Source organism: Sinocyclocheilus rhinocerous, unplaced genomic scaffold, assembly GCF_001515625.1.
Source record: "Sinocyclocheilus rhinocerous isolate Xijiao unplaced genomic scaffold, SAMN03320098_v1.1 scaffold601, whole genome shotgun sequence".
Taxonomy (NCBI): domain Eukaryota; kingdom Metazoa; phylum Chordata; class Actinopteri; order Cypriniformes; family Cyprinidae; genus Sinocyclocheilus; species Sinocyclocheilus rhinocerous.
Genome location: NW_015656605.1, coordinates 456,865 through 477,825, shown reverse-complemented (window position 1 = coordinate 477,825; position 20,961 = coordinate 456,865). Strand labels below are relative to the sequence as shown.

Here is a 20,961-nt window from a genome sequence, read left to right as displayed (position 1 = left end):
GCTCAAATTGATTTGATATTGATGCAATATTTACACTGAAGTTTGCAGGCGGCTATGGTAAGGGGCATGACATTTCCCGAGTAGGCGCCGAGTGGTGCCAATCACAACACACACTGGCCTTGCTAACCAATCACAGCACATTTCGTCTTTCAGAAGGCGGGCCTTCATTTGATACAGGAACTATTCGAGCCGTTCATGCCAGACTGGGGAGAGAGGTGTTGTAATAATGTAAAATATGTGAAAAATAATGTTTTTCGAACAACCTAGTATGAGAGCCTGTTCTAGTACACCCCCAAAACAAAATCAAGACTTTGTAAAAGTGCATAATAGGACCCCTTTAACACACTCAGTCTGTATGTAATTTCCCAGCATGTCTGATTTAAAAAAAAACAAAATCTACTGAATCTATCGGCTATATCACAAATAATACAGTATGCAAACAGATGGTCCTGAGCTCCTGTCTGTCACAAGCAGACAGCGGAGTGATTGGGTTAGCTCAATCCAATGGCTAGAGAGATGATGAGGATGAGAAGACAGACGGATACACAACCGCCGATCAGGATCAGCTTCTGTGGGCGATATGGACAGAAAGTGAGAGGGCTGCAGGGATCTTCAGTTCATGATATCTCAGCACTAAACATATTACAAACCTTAACAACTAGGTTTAGCTAGCTCACCCAGAAATGAAAATCTAGTCATCAGTTTCTCCTGTACCAAACCCTTTCCTTCTACAGTGGAACAAAATGAGACTGGAGCTCAGCTGCACTGCATGCTTTTTTCCATGGAGAACGCAATATTATGAATAAAGGAAGCAACGGTCTGAAGTTACAGGCATCTTAATGCTGGATTAGTTTCAGCTTTTGTCTTCTCCAGACATTAACTGATGGACTGGAGTGGTGTGGATTACTTGTGGATTATTGTGATGTTTTTATCAGCTGTTTGGACTCTCATTCTGACGGCACCCATTCACTGCAGAGCATCCATTGCTGAGACACTGATGCAATGCTACATTTCTACAAACCTGATGAAGAAACAAACTCATCCTGATCTCGGATGAACTGAGAGTGAGTGCATTTACAGCAAATCTTCATTTTTGGGTGAAATATTATTGGCTAGTTTCTGTGTAAATGAATTTAGCACCTCTATGATTGAGAATGAGAGCATTAGATTAATGTCGACAGCACACAGACAAAGCTTCCCATTAAACACTATAAGGAGTGGGAATGGGAAAAGGTGAGAAATGAGCTCATGCAGGACAGACAGCAGGCACTGACGTATCTTCCACTCACCCTTTGCGCTTTACTCTGGTACTTTACAGCCTTCTTGGTGTTTAACAATGCATCCTTAATGTAATCCACTGAATGATCCACATTATACTCTATACGGTCTATCATATCTCCCTGACCAGAGCAGGAGACACGGCCCCAGAGAAAGAGGAAAGAAAAAGAGAAAGGTGATTTCAGAGGAGTTTAATGGATTCAATCTCACCGTCCTGCTAGTCTTCTGGACTTTGACAGCTGCTTTGGTTTCCTCTTTGGCCTTTTCCACATATTCCTGTGCACTGCAGACATTCTTCTCTATATTGTTTATTAACTCTCCCTGAAAGAAAACAGGAAAGTACAGCTCACCAAACACTATTTACTGAATGACCATTTCTTGTTTTCATGGAGAATATGTTGGGTAACGGCACACTGCGGTAAATATATTTAGCACTGAACAAAATAAAGCTCAAGGTGTAAAGGGGGGTCAAAGTTTTAGCCCCTGCTGGTAGATGCTGTAATTACATCTGACAGCAAACTGCATCTATCTCCAATGACGGCCGAACGAAAACATGTATACAATTCAAAGGGCTCAGTGAAAGGAAGTGCATAGATGCCAGCTCAGGACATGACAGAACGGTAATTTTGTGTGCATTTGTCTGTTCAACCATGATAAGATACAAAAGAGAGCTCAATTTGCTTGAATGTTTAAATTGAAGAAAATTGGAAATGGAAATTGCAATCGTCTTTTCTTTTGTAGTATGTATAGATGAGTGAAACTGCTTCTTGAATGAGAAAAAAATGTAGGGCGGGACTTGATTTTGTCCATGGGGAGTTGATTGGATGGTTGGATGGTTGTGGTTTGCTATTGGTCGATCTTACACAGTAAATTCCCGAGTGTTAAATGAACACTGCTCGGAGCATATATGGTCCCACTCTAAAAGAGTGTTAAAGTAACACTGAAGCAGTGTTAAAGTTAATGAGATAATTATGTGATTAATTAAGTGCTGATTGATCATTAGTGATGAACAGCTGCTGTTAACAAGCAGAATCACTGAAGAAAAGAGAAACACAAGAACTACAACTGACTTCAGCCACAGTCTTAGATGAAATACTGAAATAAAAGAAGACATTAAATCTCTCAAGATCTCAGCAGAAGATGATTAATCATCTCCACAAACAGCATCACCAGCTTCACACATTACTAACCAGACTGACTTTATTTCTGGAGTATCTAAAACAGAAGTTCTTTATTAAGAATTAATGTTTATGGTTTTTTTTTCTTCTTCAACTTACCGTTTTGGTGAATAGTGGTTGCTTTAATAATTTTGTGTGCATTTGTCTGTTCAACCATGATAAGATACAAAAGAGAGCTCAATTTGCTTGAATGTTTAAATTGAAGAAAATTGGAAATGGAAATTGCAATCGTCTTTTCTTTTGTAGTATGTATAGATGAGTGAAACTGCTTCTTGAATGAGAAAAAAATGTAGGACGGGACTTGATTTTTTTTTTTTTTTTTTTTGAGCCACTGATTGTTTAAGACAGGACAGAATAATTATCAAATGGAGTGGTCATGGGTTTTATATTGCTAAAATATAGCTGTTCTGAAGTTTATTTTGTTCCACTGTTCCCATGTTAATTTTTCCTTGGCTCTTATGCCCTGGTTTGTTTTCTTGGCTACTCATCATGTTCACCTGCACAGTAAAATCCTGAGTGTGTTTCAATTCTGGCACTCATAGACATGAAGAATCAGCATGTGAATCTCAGCAATGGTGACAAAATATTCAGATAATGTTTATGTGATTTTTGAACGTCACAAAATAAGGCAGTAAAAAGTCACAACAAAAAATAACAAAAATAAAAGCGAATAGTAAAAATAAAAGAAAATACTAAGACAATGCAGCTGCATAATTTATTCATGTTGCAATGCATGCTGGGAGCCATGGATGAGTTATGATTGGTGCACCCAGAATGCACTGCAGCATGAATCTGTCTGATGCTCGTCACCATTGTTGAGATTCATATGCTGATCCTTGATGTCTGTGTCTAAACAGTACAGATGTTCTAAACTGGGGTGCAAAATGTTTTTAAAGCTTTTCATTAAAGCACAGTTGTGATCAATAACAAACTATATTACACATTACCACTGATAATATCAGTGAACCTGACTACAACATGACAACAATGTCACCACCAAAAAAAACAGTTCTCTTTTCTTCAGTGATTCTGCTTGTTAACAGCAGCTGTTCAGCACTAATGATCAATCAGCACTTAATTAATCACAGAATTATCTCAGTAACTTTAACACTGCTTCAGCGTTACTTTAACACTCTTTCAGAGTGGGACCATATATGCTCCGAGCAGTGTTAATTTAACACTCGGGATTTTACTGTGTGTGTCTAGTTAATTTCCCTTCGATGACTGGTATAGGGCCTGTTTACACCTGGTCATTTCATGCGTTTTCGCTTGATCTGATTTGTTAAAACGTTTCCATTTACATTTGGCCACATAAATGTGTCGTCGCAAAACGGATATAAATCCGATCTTCAATTCCCGCGCTATATTTAAATTGAACGGAGTTCACGTCAACGAAATCAAAAGATAAGCGCTGCATTTGTTTAATTATCAGCTCATTTCAAGATCAAAGACCTCAATAGGAGAGCGCATAGGAACAAACATAGGAACAATTCACCTTGACCATCAAGTTTATTCCCCTCGGCTCTTAAAGCATTGCTACCTTCTTGAGCATCAATACTTGTGTATGAGTCTCTCTGTTATCCTCAGTGTGAAAAGATGGATCTCAACATCATACAGTCACTGCTGCAAAGAGCTCAAAAGTGCAGAAGCTGCTGGAAGACAGTGTTTGTGTTTGTTTGATGACTGAAGATGCCTCCACACGTTATGTTTCATTTCTGAGTTCTGAAATTACCATAATGTGGGTGAGTTGAGATGTCAGCCGACTGACTGGTTCACTGCGCACCCATGAAAGCAGTCTGACTAAACACTGCAACTGCTTTACCGCTGTTTTAGCTCTTGTCTGTCCCTTACAGTGTGAATGTGACTCATCAGATCAAGTGTCTCAAATGCTGCAGGACTAGGGCTCACTTCTACATGTCACACTAAACCCAATTTTAGCTGGGTTTGATTATGTCCTGTAAAAATAGATATCCACTGGTCAGTTTCCAGATTTTGTGTTATTGATAGTGACACAGAGCTGTTTAATCATCTGTCAGTGAAGCTCACCTGGCTCTCCACCAGCATGGCCATATCCACGAACATATCATGCAGCTCACGGATGCTGTTCTCCAGTTTGATGATTTCATTGTGCCGCGTCTCAATCTCATTCATGGCCTGTTCACTGATGTTGCAGTCCATGATGATCTGGAGCAAAAATTAGAAAGTGAGAATGAGGACGTTTTCCAACGTAATTCTGCTTTAATCACTGGCTGCTTTACTGAGAGCAAAAACAACAACAACAAAAAATGCAGGATATTCTGAGAAGGGGATTGGCTGAAAATTCCTATCTTACAAAATACGAATCTTTAGACCTCCTTAGAGCCCCATCCCACCAAAGTCATCATTTCTCAAAGCTGCTTTCCAGTAAAACTCAACTGCGGGGTGCTCTAGAAAGCAGGTTTATCTTTTATTGTGACAGTAATCCTGAACACTCGGTTGATTAATCCAAACATTACTCACTCACGATTAACTAAGAGGAAAAGTGCCATACTTTTGAGACACAAAACTTTGTGCTTTAATAATGGTCTGGTGATGATATTTGGTGAGAATCGGACAAACAGTCTGCGAGGAGTTTAAAACAGTACGTTTTGGACTGAAAATAGGGAACAGAAAAAAAGGCAGACTGTCGCAAACTGTATCTTATCGATTCTGTAGGACCCAAGGAATAAAAAGAAGTGAGAGAATCATTGCCATCAGATAAAATTCACAAAGGCTATAAGCGTATTTGTAAATTGTGTTATATTCTTGCGCTGCGTGAACATGATGTTACTGTCAATCTAGACTAAATGTCAACATGCATTTACTCATCTCACTCGCACAAAAACAGATTCAGTATTTTGAGAAATGAATAAAAACAGTGAAATGCAAACTCAATAAATAACACAATTAAATTATTACTAATCAAAAATTACGTTTTTATATATTTACAGTAGAACATTTACAAAATATCTTCAAGGAACATGATCTTTACTTAATATCCTAATGATTTTTGGCATAAAAAAAAATCAATAATTTTGACCCATACAATGTATTGTTGGCTATTGCTACAAATATACCCCAGCGACTTAACACTGCTTTTGTGCTCCAGGGTCACAAATATCCTTTATGCATTTAATCCCATTTATTAATCAATGTATTTGCTACTGACCTTCGATGATTCAGTTCAACCATCCTAATTAGCAAAAATGACTTTAGATGAACATTTCCAATTTTTTTTTTTTTTTTTAGTTTATTGTGATTGAGAACAAAGTGTTGATCTTTCGTCTCCTGTATCCTATTCTTCATGCAATCCAGAATAGTAGCACAGCTGAAAGTTTTGTTTGAGCTGCGCCCTCTACTGTACAGATATGAATTTACATTTCAAAAGGGCTTTTACCTTTGCCAAAAACTGAACTTTTTTACATAAAAAAACAAAAACAAAATCCAAACGTACAATACAGTGAGAATCTGCATAACTTTATTACACATTTCTCCATCTGTTTCTTTAAAGAATGCACATTTTTACTGTACTAATATATGATGCTATATACATCCACTCACCCCTGAAGTGAAGATGGAGGGGTTGTTACTTTCTAACATGCTCTCCAACTCCTCATTTGTTGTATTTCTTCCCGCTACAAAGAAAAAAAAAAACATTAATATCTTGCTAGTGTTATAGCACAAAGGAGCATGGGTTAAATTTTTTGTCTTTGATAGAAAAAGACTCAAACATACAATGCATATTTGATCTGTGCAGACATGCATAATGTCATGTGACTGTAGTTAAATCTGAGAGGTTTAGTAACTTCATGAAATAGATTTTAAAGTCAACATGAATATGCAGAGTTTTGCATCTCTCCAGACTACAGTATGACGCATGGGTTGATGGGTAAATGTTTTTGGTAACACTTTAGATTAGGGAACACTATTGACTATTAACTAGTTGCTTTTTAGGATGCATATTACTCACATATTGGCTGTATATTAGTACTTATAAAACACATATTAATGCCTTACTCTGCATGACCATATTCTAGATGCATTAATCCTAAACTTAACAACTACCTTACTAACTAATAATAAGCAAACGTCATAGTCAGCAGTGAACATGTGCTCCCTAATCTTATGTGTTACCATGTTTTTCACCAAATAACAGAAATACACAACAACTGTGATGAATGTACTCTCTGACTGAGCCAAAACAATACTGCTAGTAATAGACTACCTTCTGGTTTCACAGAAAATGTAATGTAAAGGGTCAAGTTAAGAGCAAATCCATTATGGAGGAAATGTTTCTCTAAAGGGCTAATTACTCAAAAACAATTCTACTGCACTTTTTGAAATGAGAATCGAGAAAAACAATAGAGAATCACTAGCCTGAAACAGCGAGGTGACATGCACCATTGTTCACCCCTGACAGTCTGTAATCAGTGGCTCATTGAGTTAATAATGAACTGTGTGGAGTGATCACACATCTGTGATCTGGATGTATCGTGACTCAGACTTGATTACACACTGAATGCAGAGCTGTACTGTGGACGGTGTCGTGGCGTGTGTGTTTCGAGTGAGGCCTGTCAGACAGATGGGGGTCATCTGTTCTCTCCAGAACCATATAATCCTATAGAGGACGTAGGAACACTAGACAGTACCACACAAAACACTAATATGCCTTGGCATTAGAGTGTTGGCAAAAACATGATGACATAGGAGAGCTGGGAAATACATAAAATGACATTTTAACTTCAAGCAGTTCAGAGTGATGAGCACACTCCTCTTGAGTCACAAGAAAAATCCTTTTGACACAGAACCCACGCTAGCAACGTCGAGGTCATGGTTTCGATTCCCAGGGAATGCATGACCTGTTGCATACCTCTGGTACATATTTACAGCAATCCTGACTTTAAAACCTGGCACCCAGTGGTCTAATTGAAGCTTTCATGTTAGAATTTGATTTTCATTGCAAGGCATAATGCACAAATTGTCAGGGTTGGGGATGAAGGGATGAGGCAAGGACTCAATCGCAGGAGGAATTAGGGCTTTTATTAATAAAAAAAATAAAACAAAAAAAACAGAAACTACCCCGTAGGGGAAACCGACTGGCAAGGCAGGACAGGACAAGGCAAGACACAAGGCACACACAACATTTGACGACGAACTTGCACAGGACTGCAAACACAAGGAGAGTAAATAGGGAGAAAATGAGGAGGTTAATAAGGGAAACACAGGTGGGGCAAATAAACCAATAAACAGGTAACAAGATGGGTGGGGTTAGACAATTGGCATGAGAGCACATGGCACAAGAAACCAAACAATACAAAATCCATGTGCTCACACAAAACAAAAACACAAGCGAGAATACTCATAAGCCGCGTGTTCACACAAGACATGGCAACATGAAAGCATGCAGCCAATGAAAAACACAAGCTGCATGCTGCACAGCACAAGACGTAACATGAAAGCACGCAGCCGAAATAACACGAGCTGCATGCAACAACACAAGACACGAGGACAGAAGAGCATACGGCCCGAGCGAACTCGAGAAAGATGTCATGCATGGTTGTGGATCTTGGATGTTTTAGGGCTGTTTTTCTTCCAAAGGCTCTTGAAATGTACATCTTGTTAGGATAAATGGTATCATTAACTCATTAAGTACTGGCAGATACTGAATCAACACCTCAGGAAGCTTAAACTGGGCCGTGCTTGGATCTTCTCAAAATCAACACAAACATACAGTAGTTCACTGAACAGATGAACTGAACACATGAACAGAATGAAGGTTTTGCTATATGGACATCCCAACTCCTTGAGCTTAACCTGAGTCAGGGATCATGTGAAGAGACAGAAGCAATTGACACTAAAGCATAAATTCATAGAAGAACTCATTAGTGTTGTTTTGGGGCAATTATGTTTTATTAATTGCTTACAGCTATTACAATTATTATTTGTATAAATATTATTGTACTGAAAATTGTTTGTTTTTGGTCACACTTTTTAGGGGTCTAATCCTCATTATTAACCAACTATTAACTATGACTTCTGCCTCAATAAACTTCTAACTTGCGGCTTATTAATAGTTAGTAAGGTAGTTGTTAAGTTTAGGTATGGGGTTTGGGATTAAGAGATCTAAAACATGGTCATGCGGAATAAGGCATTAACACATGCTTTAGAAGTACTAATAAACAGCCAATTTGCTACACTGTAAAAATTGCCAGGAATTTACAGGATTAAAGAGTATTATTTTACAATAATACTGTAATATATAATACAATAATACTGTAGTCAGGAATTTACTGTGAAATCGATGCATGCTGGTCATTTTCTCACAAATGACTGTGAATGAACAGCAGAATGATGCTAACATCACAGTCATTAACTGCTCTTGTTTTACTGTGAATTCACGTTATAAAGTTGTCTTTAACTGTGCCACTGTGAGAAATTTAGTTGTTTACTGCTGTAATTGTTTTGAAGTCACCATAATGGTGAATAGTGATTAGCATTTGTTTGGGCTCTGTGACCTTGTGTATTCATATTCAAATTTCTGATCTAGTCACGTCAGAAGTGTGACAAATGAAAACATTTATTAAAATGATGACAAACCAGAATATGAAGTGAATTTCCTGATTTTAAGATAGTCAAACTATTCTTAGCATGAACATGAAAATTTTATTTTAGCATTATTTAAGCATGAAGATTAATAATAACTTATTTCATATTCATAACTGTTTGTGGATGGATCTTTCACGATAGTGAAGCGACTGCTGAGAAATGTCTTTGAAAGATGTGACATCAAAACTCAACACAACAATGGTAACACTCAACAAATAAAACCAACACAAACCAACATTAGAAAATAAACTAACAACACAAACTGCTAAAAGTGAACCGAAAACAAGTTCAATAGCACAAATAAAACCAACAAGAATGAAAAAACTCTACAGCATGATCTATTCGTGCTGCATTGCATGCTGGGTGCCTTCAGAGTACATCTGCACTGTAGAAACACAGTATGATGCTGTTTGTTCACAAGAATACAAGAGAAGTGCCACTCTGAAATTACGGTGAAAGTAATGCAATTATTAACCTGGAATATACTGTATTTTCACACACAAAAAATTTTAACAGTGTAGAAAAATGCATGCTAATAATCAACTATTTAATAGTGAGAATTGGTCCCTAAACTAAAGTGTTACTAGTGTGTGTGTTTACTCACTGATCTCCAGCTGTCTCTGTATCCGTCCTTTACAGCGTTCCCTGTAATCTGACTGCGTTGCATTATATTCCGTCATCACCTCCACAAATTTACGTGACAGGGTGGAGTGCTGAAAAACAGAAACCTCTTATATTAATGTACACACAACAACACATCTGCCAGTCATCAGTGAGTAACAGGTTGTAATGGAGTCGTGTCCAACCCCTCTGACCTGTGTTTTCCGTATCCTCAGATCAGCTGATGGATTTTTTGAATGGTTTAGTGCCTCCTCCTGCTCTATGGTCTGCTGGATATCTAAAAAAAATCACTGTGGTTAATTATTTACTAGTGCTAAAGAGAGTAAAGATAAATAAATAATACCAAAGTTATTCCAAATCCTCTGGAATCAGTGTCATGATGTTACGGTGAGCTCAGCATTTACAAGACACTAATCACTTCATCATATTATGGAACATTAGTGAATGATAGTAAATGCAAATGATATGGACTGCTCTCTATTTCTAACGCCAAAAAGCTTATTCATGCATTCATGACCTCAAGATTAGATTATTGCAACGCACTACTGGGAGGACGTCCAGTAGGGTTATTAAATTAGCTGCTGCATTTTGAACCAGCTGAAGCTTGAGTGCTCATATCAGACAATGTTATTGTCACTAGACTGACTGCCTATTACGTTTCTTGCTATTTATAAAACTTTAAGTGAGCTTCTATTTCACTACAGTCTATCACATTCAGACTGAAGTAAGCTAGTCTGTAGGACATTGATTCGAGTGTGACTGGCAGGTGAAGAGAGAGGCAATCGATTCTTTAATGCTTCAACATGTAACTGGTTGCAACGTGTGTTGTTGAGGACGAAGAACTCACTCTTTAACTTGGAGCGTACTTTATTAGCCAACTTCTTGATATCTGTCATCAACTCCTCCAAATCTGCTTTTGTTTCTGTCATAAAATTAAAAAGACACAGAACATGTTTACATGCACATCATTTCTGATCTCCAGCTACTGGAATATATCTATATGTAATGCACTCAGCATATTCAGAATATTCTAAGACATACACATTATTTACCAACTAGATTCCCTTCTAGAAATACTGAAGGCATCTTTAATTTAATGCAATGCATTTTTAGCAATTTTGTGCAGAGAGTTACAGTGTTTTGACTGTCTGTATATTGATTTCCTCTGTTTATTTCCAGAGGAAAATACCTAAATTACCTAAAGGTTAGGTAAAGGTTACCTAAAAATGAAAATGAAGTCATAATTTATTCACCCTGGTGTTGTTCTAATGCTGTATCCCCTTCCTTCTATTTTGGACCACAAAAAGATAATTTTTCTAAAATGTCCTGCTTGCAGTCATCTATAAAATGGCAGTGGATAACAATCAGCATCAAGCTTTACAAAAAAAAAAAAAGATGCAAAAGTATATCACCAAGTGGTCCCATGCGACACGTGCCTTATATTCCAAGTGTTCGGGGGATATAAGATAAGGTTTGGTGAAAAACAAACCAAAATTGAATGTATTATTTAACAAAAATCCTGACCTTGGCTGTTGGTTTCTGTGCATGACTGCACATTCATGAGATTAGCACAGCAGTTCACTACGACTCAACCAGGAAAAGCACACAAGAAATCAAGATTGATAAAAACACGACACAAAGTACAATCTATGTACTTGTCCCAGTTATGCTCTGTTAAGTTTAATTTTCATGGATTTTACTTATCACTTTCCCGTTCCTTTCTTCTAGTTTCCCACCACTTTCCGTTACCATGGTCATTCATTAACAATCACACCTGTCTGTAACTTGTTCATCACCTTGACGACTTAAGTTAAGAATTGTTTGTGTATTGTGCACACTGTTCAGTAGCTTGGCTTGTTATTTGGATTACCTTCTGTTGTTTTCTAAAAAAAAAAACATGTTTTATTTGATCTGTTTTTGAACTTTCTTCATCTTCCTTGGGCTTAACGTTACAGAACACCGGACCAACAAAAATGAGAATAATGGACTATATTTCAGAGCAACTCCTGGCCTTACATTAAGGAGGATGGCCACTGGAGGATTATGTTGAGGACTGAGTGCCATCAGGTTAGTTGGAACGAGTGCACTATTAAGAGACACTTTTGTAGCGGCTTCATGATGAACAGCTTCAAATCATGCTGGTAGGGAACAGCAACTGCTAATTATTTGAATACATCGAGTATGCTCTATGTCTGGTGGGTAGTCCACTAATTGTAGAGGAAGAAGCCTGCTCTGAACCAGATATACTCATCCCAACCCTGCCTGCCCAAGATCCTCCAGTGGACCACACAGAGCCAGACCCAGAGCCCTCACCCACGGCTGATAAGGAGCCTGAGCCCACCGCAGACCGGGAGATCCAGCTTATGTCCACCACAGACTACAACATCCATGCCGGCGGGTATATTGGTGGAGCTGGATACAGAGGAATGGCTAACTGATTGGGAAACGGAAGTACTGCTTCCCACCCGTGAACCTTCTCTGCCACTGGTCCCTTCCTGCACTGTGTCTTTGCCGTTGCTGGTCCAGCTCAGAGTCTTCGTCAACAGTCACATCCAGCACTGAATGTTCTTCATCATCACCAGTCCTGTCCATCACAGTGTGTTCTTTGTTGTCACCAGCCCTGTTCATCACTGAGCCTGCTTACTTACCAAGCCTTCCTCTCCTGCACGCTCCACTGAAGCCAGACATTCCCTCGGCTCCACCTCCGCTGGCGCCCTCCAGCCGCTCAGCTCCACTACCAGTCCTGCCATGCAGCTCTGATCCGCCTTGGGGCTTCTGGTCCCTAGCTCCGCCATGGAGTGTAAACCTGTGGAGCCCATCAACCATTTGGCTCTGCCTTGGCTCCTCAGTCCCTCGGCTCCACCATGGGACGTCATCCTTCTGGCTCTACTGGGTTTCCTTGCCCCTCCGGCTCTGCCTTGGTCAGTCATCACTTTGCCTGCACCACGGACTTACAGGTACTCGTCCCTCCACCCCTTCGGCTCTGGCAGGCTCCTCCTTCCCTCCGGCTCCCTGGGTTCACCTTGGCCACTCATCACTGCGGCTACACCTCGGTCTCCAGGACCTTCTTTGTCGCTTGGTCTCTGCAGCTCTTCGGCTCCGCCTGTGTCTCCACCTCCACCTACTCCACCTCGGCCAGTCGTTTCCATGGTTTCACTTAGCAACCCCACCAGGGCTCCACCATGGCTCCTCCCTCCCTCAGCTCCGCCGTGAGTTGCCTTCCTCTTGGCTGTCTCCTGGGTCGCTCTGAGCTCTCGTCAGCCACTTCCTCCACCATGGCTCCTCCTTCCATCGACTTTGCCATGGGCAATCATCCTGGCTGCTCTTTGCGCACCACCCCTTCTCCTGCTCCTTGTCCTCCTCCAAAGCCCCCACCTCTTCTCTCTCTTCCCACCTCATCGCTTCTGTTACGGCGTGAGGTCGCGCCTTCCGGGAGGGTACGTACTGTCAAGTTATGTTCTGTTAGTTTCATTTTCACTGACTTAACGTTGCAGCACTTTCTTCTCTGAGGTGAATATATCTGTTGTGTTCATCGCAACAAGTTATCGTGTTCACATCTGTCAATTTTCATTCTGACTGTCATCTGACAACCAGAGTTCCAGTCTGGAGATATTCAACTCAGTGAAGAAACTGCATGGATACTTCTTTGGTATTTCTAGATATTGTATTTCATTTTGTGCCTTTATTGATCTTGATTTCTCCAAATTGTGCACTTTTTTTCTGAGTGAGTCGGGGTGAATTGCATGAGTTTCATGAATGTGCAGTCGTGCACATAAGACTAACGGCCAATGTCAGGATTTTCGTTAAATAACACTTTCAGTTTCGGATTGATTTTCACCAAACCCTATCATATGCCCCCAGAACACTTGGAATATATGGCTCATATCACATGGAACCGTTCTGTGATACTTTTGCATCTTTTTTTTTTCAAGGTCCGGAGGGAAAGAAACGGCCATATGGTATGGGAACAACACCAGAGTGAGTAAATGACTGCTTTTTCATTTTTGGGTGAACTATCCCTTTAATGTTTGTATAATCCACCTCCTGTTTGCTGGGCTCTGATCATCACTGGCTTTGTGTTGAGAGTTGTAACTCCCAGTTCACATCCTCCTTTCTCATAGTCTTTGCTTGAGACTGAAGTCCTGTGCTGCTCTTCATGTCCTCAGGAACTCTTTTAGCCATCTCATACGCCACTACCCACAAGATCTATCAATCCATTAATATTTCCTGTGTCAGTACAGAGTACAGTCATTTACTGTGAGTAAATTAAAGAACAGAGAACTGCTGTAATTGTGGGAGAACACTGGCTTTTAGTTTGTCAGTCATGAGCGTCGTCAGGCTGTAACACAACCCAACCAGACAAGAACTCAGTGTGATGTCTTACAGTTGGACCACATCTGCTTCTCTTTCATGGCTCACTGCACATGAGTGTCAGCAATGTTTTGGTGCAGTTGTGGCTATAAAAAAACTGTACCAGATCCAGGGCTAAAATTCACTTTCTAATCTAATATTCCATGACGTCAAACACGGCAAGAGCGGTGAAGACTGACAATCAGCAGGAGCAGAGTGCGTTTGTGCTTTATACAGAGACATGAGAGATAGAGAGAGAGATCACAGGCCGGCTGAAATATATTGTACTTTGCTTGCATTTGATAAAGGCTTTTATCCAAAGCAGCTCACATTGCATTCAAGGTATACATTTTATTAGCTCAGTTCAGTTCATCCTCTCAGAATCAAATCCATGAGCTACAGGAACAATAATTAAATAAGAAAAAAACACACACACAAAAACAATTATCGTCAGGTCAGAAGTGCAAAGATATGAAGATCGTTCACTTCTCTGAACAGGTAACAGGTCACTCTAATGTTTTTTTCCTGTCCATTTGAGGGAATCCATACATTTATATCCCTTTACAGTCAGTGTATAAAATTGTTACTAATTGCATTATAAGGAGGATTTCAATAGAATATGGCACTATTGTTTACTGTCATTTTTTTTCAGAATCTGAGCAAAGCTTATTTCTGTAGAATGGGTTAGGGTTGAATGGGTTGACTGTCCGTTCACACAGCACACAGTAACCAATCTCACTCTCAAAATAGAGATGTGACTCTGGTGCACAAATTACTAAATTAAATTGTAATGTTTCCTTTCACATAAACAAAAGAACATAATGGTTCACAGTCTTTTCCCACTTTTTACAGTGTCCTTGTTACACATCTTACATGTACTTTAACTGCTAGAGCAATAACAGTAAATTATGCATAACTACAAGGAAAATGAAGCCATAACCTAATTATATAGCAAGTACACTTTGATAATTAATATTACTCAATACTTACTTGTGTAATTACACTGTAACAAGGGCACCTTAAAATAAAGTGTAAACGGACAACCGGATCCTTGATAAGGGTCTGCATATATCTGAGTAAATATCTGAGGGTTAATGGAGTCACTTGTAATGTAGTCACTGTCTTTCATAAGTGAAGCGAGTGTAAACAGAAGTGTATTGAACACCTGAAGCAGGACCGACCTCCACATTCTGTAGCTGTGCGAATGCAGCCAATCAGAACAGTCCTGTTGTTATGTCTGAAATCTAGTTAAATGTTCACGTAAGTTCTTACAGAGATACACAAATTATTTGTAATGGTGAAGCTGATCGACAGACTGTAATCTTTTTCATTTGCGTTTGTGAGTTAATTAAGGCTTTATGTGTAGCAGGATCTTACTCTCGGCTGGGTTTGGAGAGGCCAGGATGGCGCTGTGGTTTATTTTCACTTCTTCTACTTTCTCTGCCAGAGAGTCAATGAACCCTTGAATCTCCTCTACCTGAGAGATAAGAGGAAGTTCAGAACGGATCAAATACATGTTGTTTATTATCAGTAAAGCTTGTTTCAAATATCTCTGCAGGGTTAGACCTGACTCAAAATTTCAAATAAATTCACACACAGATAGTTGATTCACAAATAAATTGATTAAGCGTCACGAAACTTAGAGTTTTACAAAAAATTACCAATATGTTTTCATATTTCAAACACAAATCTGATCAGCAGTCATTTCTTTTCCTGTGCATATGTCAACTGTTGATTTATATATGTATAGTGTATGTTTGCATATGTATCTTATATAACAGGTTAAAATAAGTTATCAGTGTTACTTGATAAATAGAACGCAACTGCAAAGTTTAGTGCTGACTCTGTTCAAACACATTTAAGCTCTTCTGTGAATCTGTTTTATGGCAGTCTTAACATGATGTGTTAATTGCGTGTCATTATAGAGCATCATGCAGCAGCATCTTTCTGTGTGTGGCTGATTAGGAAACAAATCCCAGAGAAGGAGATTTCATTAGTGAAATAGCAATATTAATATCAAACCTGCTCAAAGAACTCGTCCATGAAACCCTTTTCAATACCGACGGCCACCTCGTCCACCTCTTCTGGGTCTTTTCCCTTATGAACAGAAATACGGTAGTCATTAGGTGGTTTATTATCATTAAAAAATGAACTTGTCATTGTAGTAATCGCAGGAACAGTTGTAGTGTCATTTCACATTTATTCATTTGGCAGATCCTTTTATCCAAAGCGACTTACAGTGCATTCAAGCTATTTGTTAGACCTGTGCCCATACAATCATTAGGGCCGAATCAATCAACAATGTCGACAACAAAAACCTGTCCACTGATACCTTAGTTTGCAAATAGTCTTTTGATCCGGCAATGAAACATTTTGACCACAGGAGTGTCAGAGCCATGTATGGAGCCGGGCAGAATAACAGCACAGGACGTCATGATAGAGATGATGCAGTAAAGTGTGCAAAAGTTTTACAAAATTATAAACAAACAATCTTGTCATATATAATACATGCATAACTGAACTGGCGTTCATGGAACCACAATAAGCGAAGCATATACAAGGAGAAAAGTAGAGGACCTAATACTGAACCCTGTGGCACTCCATACTTAACTTGTGATTGGTTGGACACATTGTCAATAACACAAAGAAACTGATAGCGATAACTGCTAGCGTGTAAATTGGGAGGTTTGTGAGGCACTATTCTTTGTAAAACTGCCTAAAATAAGATGAATTGTAAAAACAAATTCATTGAATTGTGTGCAAATACTGAAAATGTGCAAACTTTTAGGTGACTGAACTTGCTAACCTTATGGCCATCAAAGTCAGATATCGTGGTTCCGATGGTCTAGGGAGGAACTAGATAAGCATGGTCCGACAAGGGGAATGAAGTGCAAAAAGTGGTTTATTTTCTCCCCACAGACACAAATGAGGGTGATAACTAAATACAAAGTACAAACAAGCAAAAAGGAAATAAACAAAATAACAAAACAAATTTAAATATAGGCCTAGTGCTCAAACTCAGCACCTTCACCGGGCTACACAAAACCACAAAGAAAATGGTTGGAGCAGCAAACCTAGCACTAAACAATGCAGAGAAACCCTTATCTGGGCACAGTCCTTGAGAACACATCCTTTTTTTGTCCTAACTTACAACATGTGGTTTAAATACTAGCCTAATATTTCCTGCCATCAAAATTGGGACAAACCAATTCAATGGAATTAACTCCTCATCTACAATTCATATTTCTCTAATGACACTCTCATACACAGCCATTTGAATAAACAAACGACAGTAACTACCGCGGTAAGCAATTCAAATCAATGCATGTCAAACAATTAAATAAAAACCAACATAAGAGCTACACATACAGTACAACATGGTATGGCTGTTGTTACCAGAACAGAACGAACCCAGGAACAGCAAGATAAGCAGGTAAGTAACAACATGATGACTGATGTTATCTATTGGCAAATAAGTAATAACCAATAAATGCTTTATACACCAACAAATGTGACGTCAATGTAATAATTATTCATACGCTTAAAAATAAACAATGAAAGAAATCAATATCGCAGTTCACCCTAATAATACAGAGATATGGTTTTTGGTCCATATCACCCAACCCAACAGAGACCACTTTAAAACAACTTGTGTAGAAAGAAATGATGATTTTATGTCTCCACTGTTTCTTTCCTTGACTATGTCATCAGTGACTAAGGCGTGATGATGGATACGAATAAGGTTTATGCAGTACTCAAGTGGACCACACCAAACACCATCAAGAAATTACAACGGTTCCTATGCTTCACCAACATCTAATGCTGCTTCATTAGAGGCTTCAGTTCCATTGCTGCTAAATCTTGAATACTTTAAACAGGGTTTGTACAAACTTTTAAGAGTGAAATTCAAACAAATTGATTCATTTTCAAATGTGTGTGTCTGTGTGTGTGTGTAAAAATATAAAAGAGTACTCATGATTAATTGCTGTAATACTTGTTAACTGATAAGGCTCATCAGCATGTGTTTGAGAATAACCAGAGCACAGAGAATGAATGCAAGTGAGTGTGCTCGAGACAGATGAGACTTAATTTAAAACACAACCTCCATATGCCCTGAAAACACATATAAACAACCCTCAGGAAACACGGCTTCACCCTGTGTGTCTTAGTTGTGAGAGTACAGTGAATCGTATGGCACTCACTTTCCAAAACCAAACAAAAACGCCTTAAAGGGGTCATATGATGCTGCAAAAAAGAACATTATTTTGTGTATTTGGTGTAATGAAATGTGTTTATGCGGTTTAAGGTTAAAAAAACACATTATTTTCCACATACTGTACATTATCGTTTCTCCTCTATGCCCCGCCTTTTTGAAACGCGTCGATTTTTACAAAGCTCATAGGTCAAACTCGCGTTTGAATCATCAGTGGCAAATCCTTTAAATGAAAACGTACTTACGTGAGTCAGAACTGCCGGCATTTTATTCTAAAGTTACTCTCCCAGGATCAGTAAAAAGTCCTCCATAAAATAACACTCCAAAGAGAAAGGAAAAATTGAAATCGCATCATATGACCCCTTTAAGAGCACACTTTCACTAATGTAGCTTAGTACACTCACACTGCATTTAGAATGACCTCGAAAATTCAAGATATGGGGACATATTTTAACATGGCGGGTTCGCTATTTACATGGCGGAATGTAATTTTTCATTTTTAGAAATGTTTGTGTGCTGCTGCCCTGTGTGTGTAATAAGCAAAGTGTACACCCGTTGTGCACCCACCTATAGGCGCATATTACTAATGCGCTCTTTAAACAACAAAGAAAAAATATTGCGCCAGACTTTAGACTAAGTTTGAGTTGGTCTATTGCACAGTCTATTTTCAGTTCCTCAAAATAGCAACGCGCCAACAATGCGCCTGAACACACCTCGTTTTCAGACCAGCACGCCCATGGGCGCAGAATTGGGCGCAAATGCATTTGCTATTTAAACAACGTGGCGCAGGACGGGAAAATAAGAACTGCGTCGGACTGAAACTAGCAAAACTACTTGCGCTGGGTGTATGATAAGGGCCCATGGGGGCAAAAATGCAAGTTTCAAGTTTTTGTCATATATTTCTATATGATATAGTCAAAGCAACTGTTTGTTGCTTTTTATACACGTTTGCAACTTTGGAGCTCCCTACATTTGTTGTTGTAAATATATCACTGTTGTAATTACAGCAAATAGCTGTACACGTGCATAAAGCAACCCAGTGAACTTATATGCTCCCAGAACAAACGTTTTGCATTAACCAAGCTCCTCCCCCTCCCAATATCAAATCAATTATAATTGTGATATTGATTTTATACAATAAACAAGAAATATTATTTAAAAACATTAATCTCATAGCATTATTTATGCAGTTGTAATTGCAGTTCATATACATATACAATGCTGATTTAGATGCAGCTTTTGTGCCACTTGGAAAATTTTATTTTGTTATTGATTTAGTTTCATTGCTAACAGTGTCTTGTTTTTCTAACTGAATTTATTGATTGAATGTAACCCAGATAGCATGGTCTATGAGGACACAACACGGAAGGTACAGTCAAAATATGCTTCATTTGTACATATCATTTACCTATGCCAGCTACTTTACCGTTAACAGATTGTGCAGTTAATGGCTTTATTTGCTGTTTTAATTATTAAATGCACCATTGTGTCAAGTCACATTAGCTCGTTAAAGCACATTACCATTATTGTGGATTTGAGTAAAACTTAACAAAGACCTATTTGGATGGGATTTCTTTCTTTCTGGGAGGTTTGGTGATTTAGTTACCTTAAATCTGTATTTTAGTCTAGTCCTGACTCCTGAGCGAATATGTAGGCAATTTGTTTTCCCTTTCAAGTAAGAATTGCAGGTGAGATGAAGCTAACATTATACATACTTGTTTAAGTAAACTTTTGGTTCTGGAATATTAGCTGCAGCCATTTTTGTTTACATTTTGGCAAACTGATTCTATTTAAAGCATTGTTATAAAGCTATTAGTTCTCTTTGCAATTTAGTCATGTACAGACAAGATTACTGAATGACAAAACTTAAACATGATAATTCTCAAGCAAGTTCTTAAGCTGGGTTATGACTCTGAAAATGTGGACAACTTTGACTAAAATTCACCTCCCTCATTATATCTTTGCCTTACTGTCTCTTCCTCTCTCTAGGTTTTTGGCTTTTGTCTGTCTGTGTCTATACAGGCCAGATCCTGTAATTCCCAATGGTTAAAATCCCATCCAGATGGATAAGTGTTAAGTGTGAGGAGCATCTTGAATATATTCCCCACCTCCCCTTGTTTCAAATAATTAAATCTTATCATAAAAAATCTAATTAAGATATTGCACATTAATGTTATAAATATGTTTTTTCTTTTGCAGCCTACCGCTTATTCACAAGTGGCACCGGTCTGTTTTGGGGAATGTCTGGTTTTGATCTTTAAAGTAAGATTAAATATAATTTTAAACTTGATTTAGCTGGCTATTTTCTGACAATGGTTCACAAATTTACTGACAATGGTTCACAAAGGCAGACCCCTTGTTACGCCTGTTTCACACCGCGAGCTTGAGCTTCACGTCAGCGTAACTACAGCTGCAGACTGCAGAATATGATAATATTCTGTGCATTTCTAGCACTTTTTGTGTGAAATCATATTTATTTTGTCCATCAAACGTGTGCTGTCACTTTAATTGAGCGTGAGCAGCGCATGTTTGCAGTGTGATTTTGTTAGGTTTGTGAGACCGTCCTCACTGCAGCCTGCAGATCGACTGACATACTAGATGGCGCCAATTAACTATGACATGATCTTAGCTTTAAAAGCTAAAGGTACACTCTAAAAAATGCTGGGTTGTTTCAACCCAACTTTGGGTCAAATATGG

General features: G+C 38.7%; 1 protein-coding gene across 1 annotated transcript; it reads right to left on the bottom strand.

Annotated features, from left to right (window-relative positions):
- Positions 1-285: 285 nt before the first annotated feature.
- On the bottom strand, positions 286-16,211 carry stx1a (syntaxin 1A (brain)). The gene is made up of 9 exons (XM_016528104.1): positions 16,074-16,211; positions 15,429-15,528; positions 10,549-10,623; positions 9,896-9,978; positions 9,685-9,793; positions 6,036-6,109; positions 4,503-4,640; positions 1,489-1,599; positions 286-569 (listed from the first exon to the last, which is right to left on the bottom strand). Exons 1-9 carry the CDS (start codon positions 16,209-16,211, stop codon positions 492-494), a joined length of 906 nt encoding a protein of 301 aa, XP_016383590.1. The 3' UTR covers positions 286-491.
- Between the last annotated feature and the right edge of the window lie 4,750 nt (positions 16,212-20,961).

What these genes read in the sequence shown, in the direction of transcription:
- stx1a (XM_016528104.1), bottom strand. Translation starts at nt 16,211, where the DNA reads ATGACAAGTTCATTTTTTAATGATAATAAACCACCTAATGACTACCGT. An exon ending in ACAGAGACAGCTGGAGATCA is followed by an intron (nt 6,110 to 9,684) that starts GTGAGTAAACAC and finishes TTTTCTTTGTAG; the next exon opens with CGGGAAGAAATACAACAAAT. An exon ending in TCCAGAAGACTAGCAGGACG is followed by an intron (nt 570 to 1,488) that starts GTGAGATTGAAT and finishes TATCGCCCACAG; the next exon opens with AAGCTGATCCTGATCGGCGG.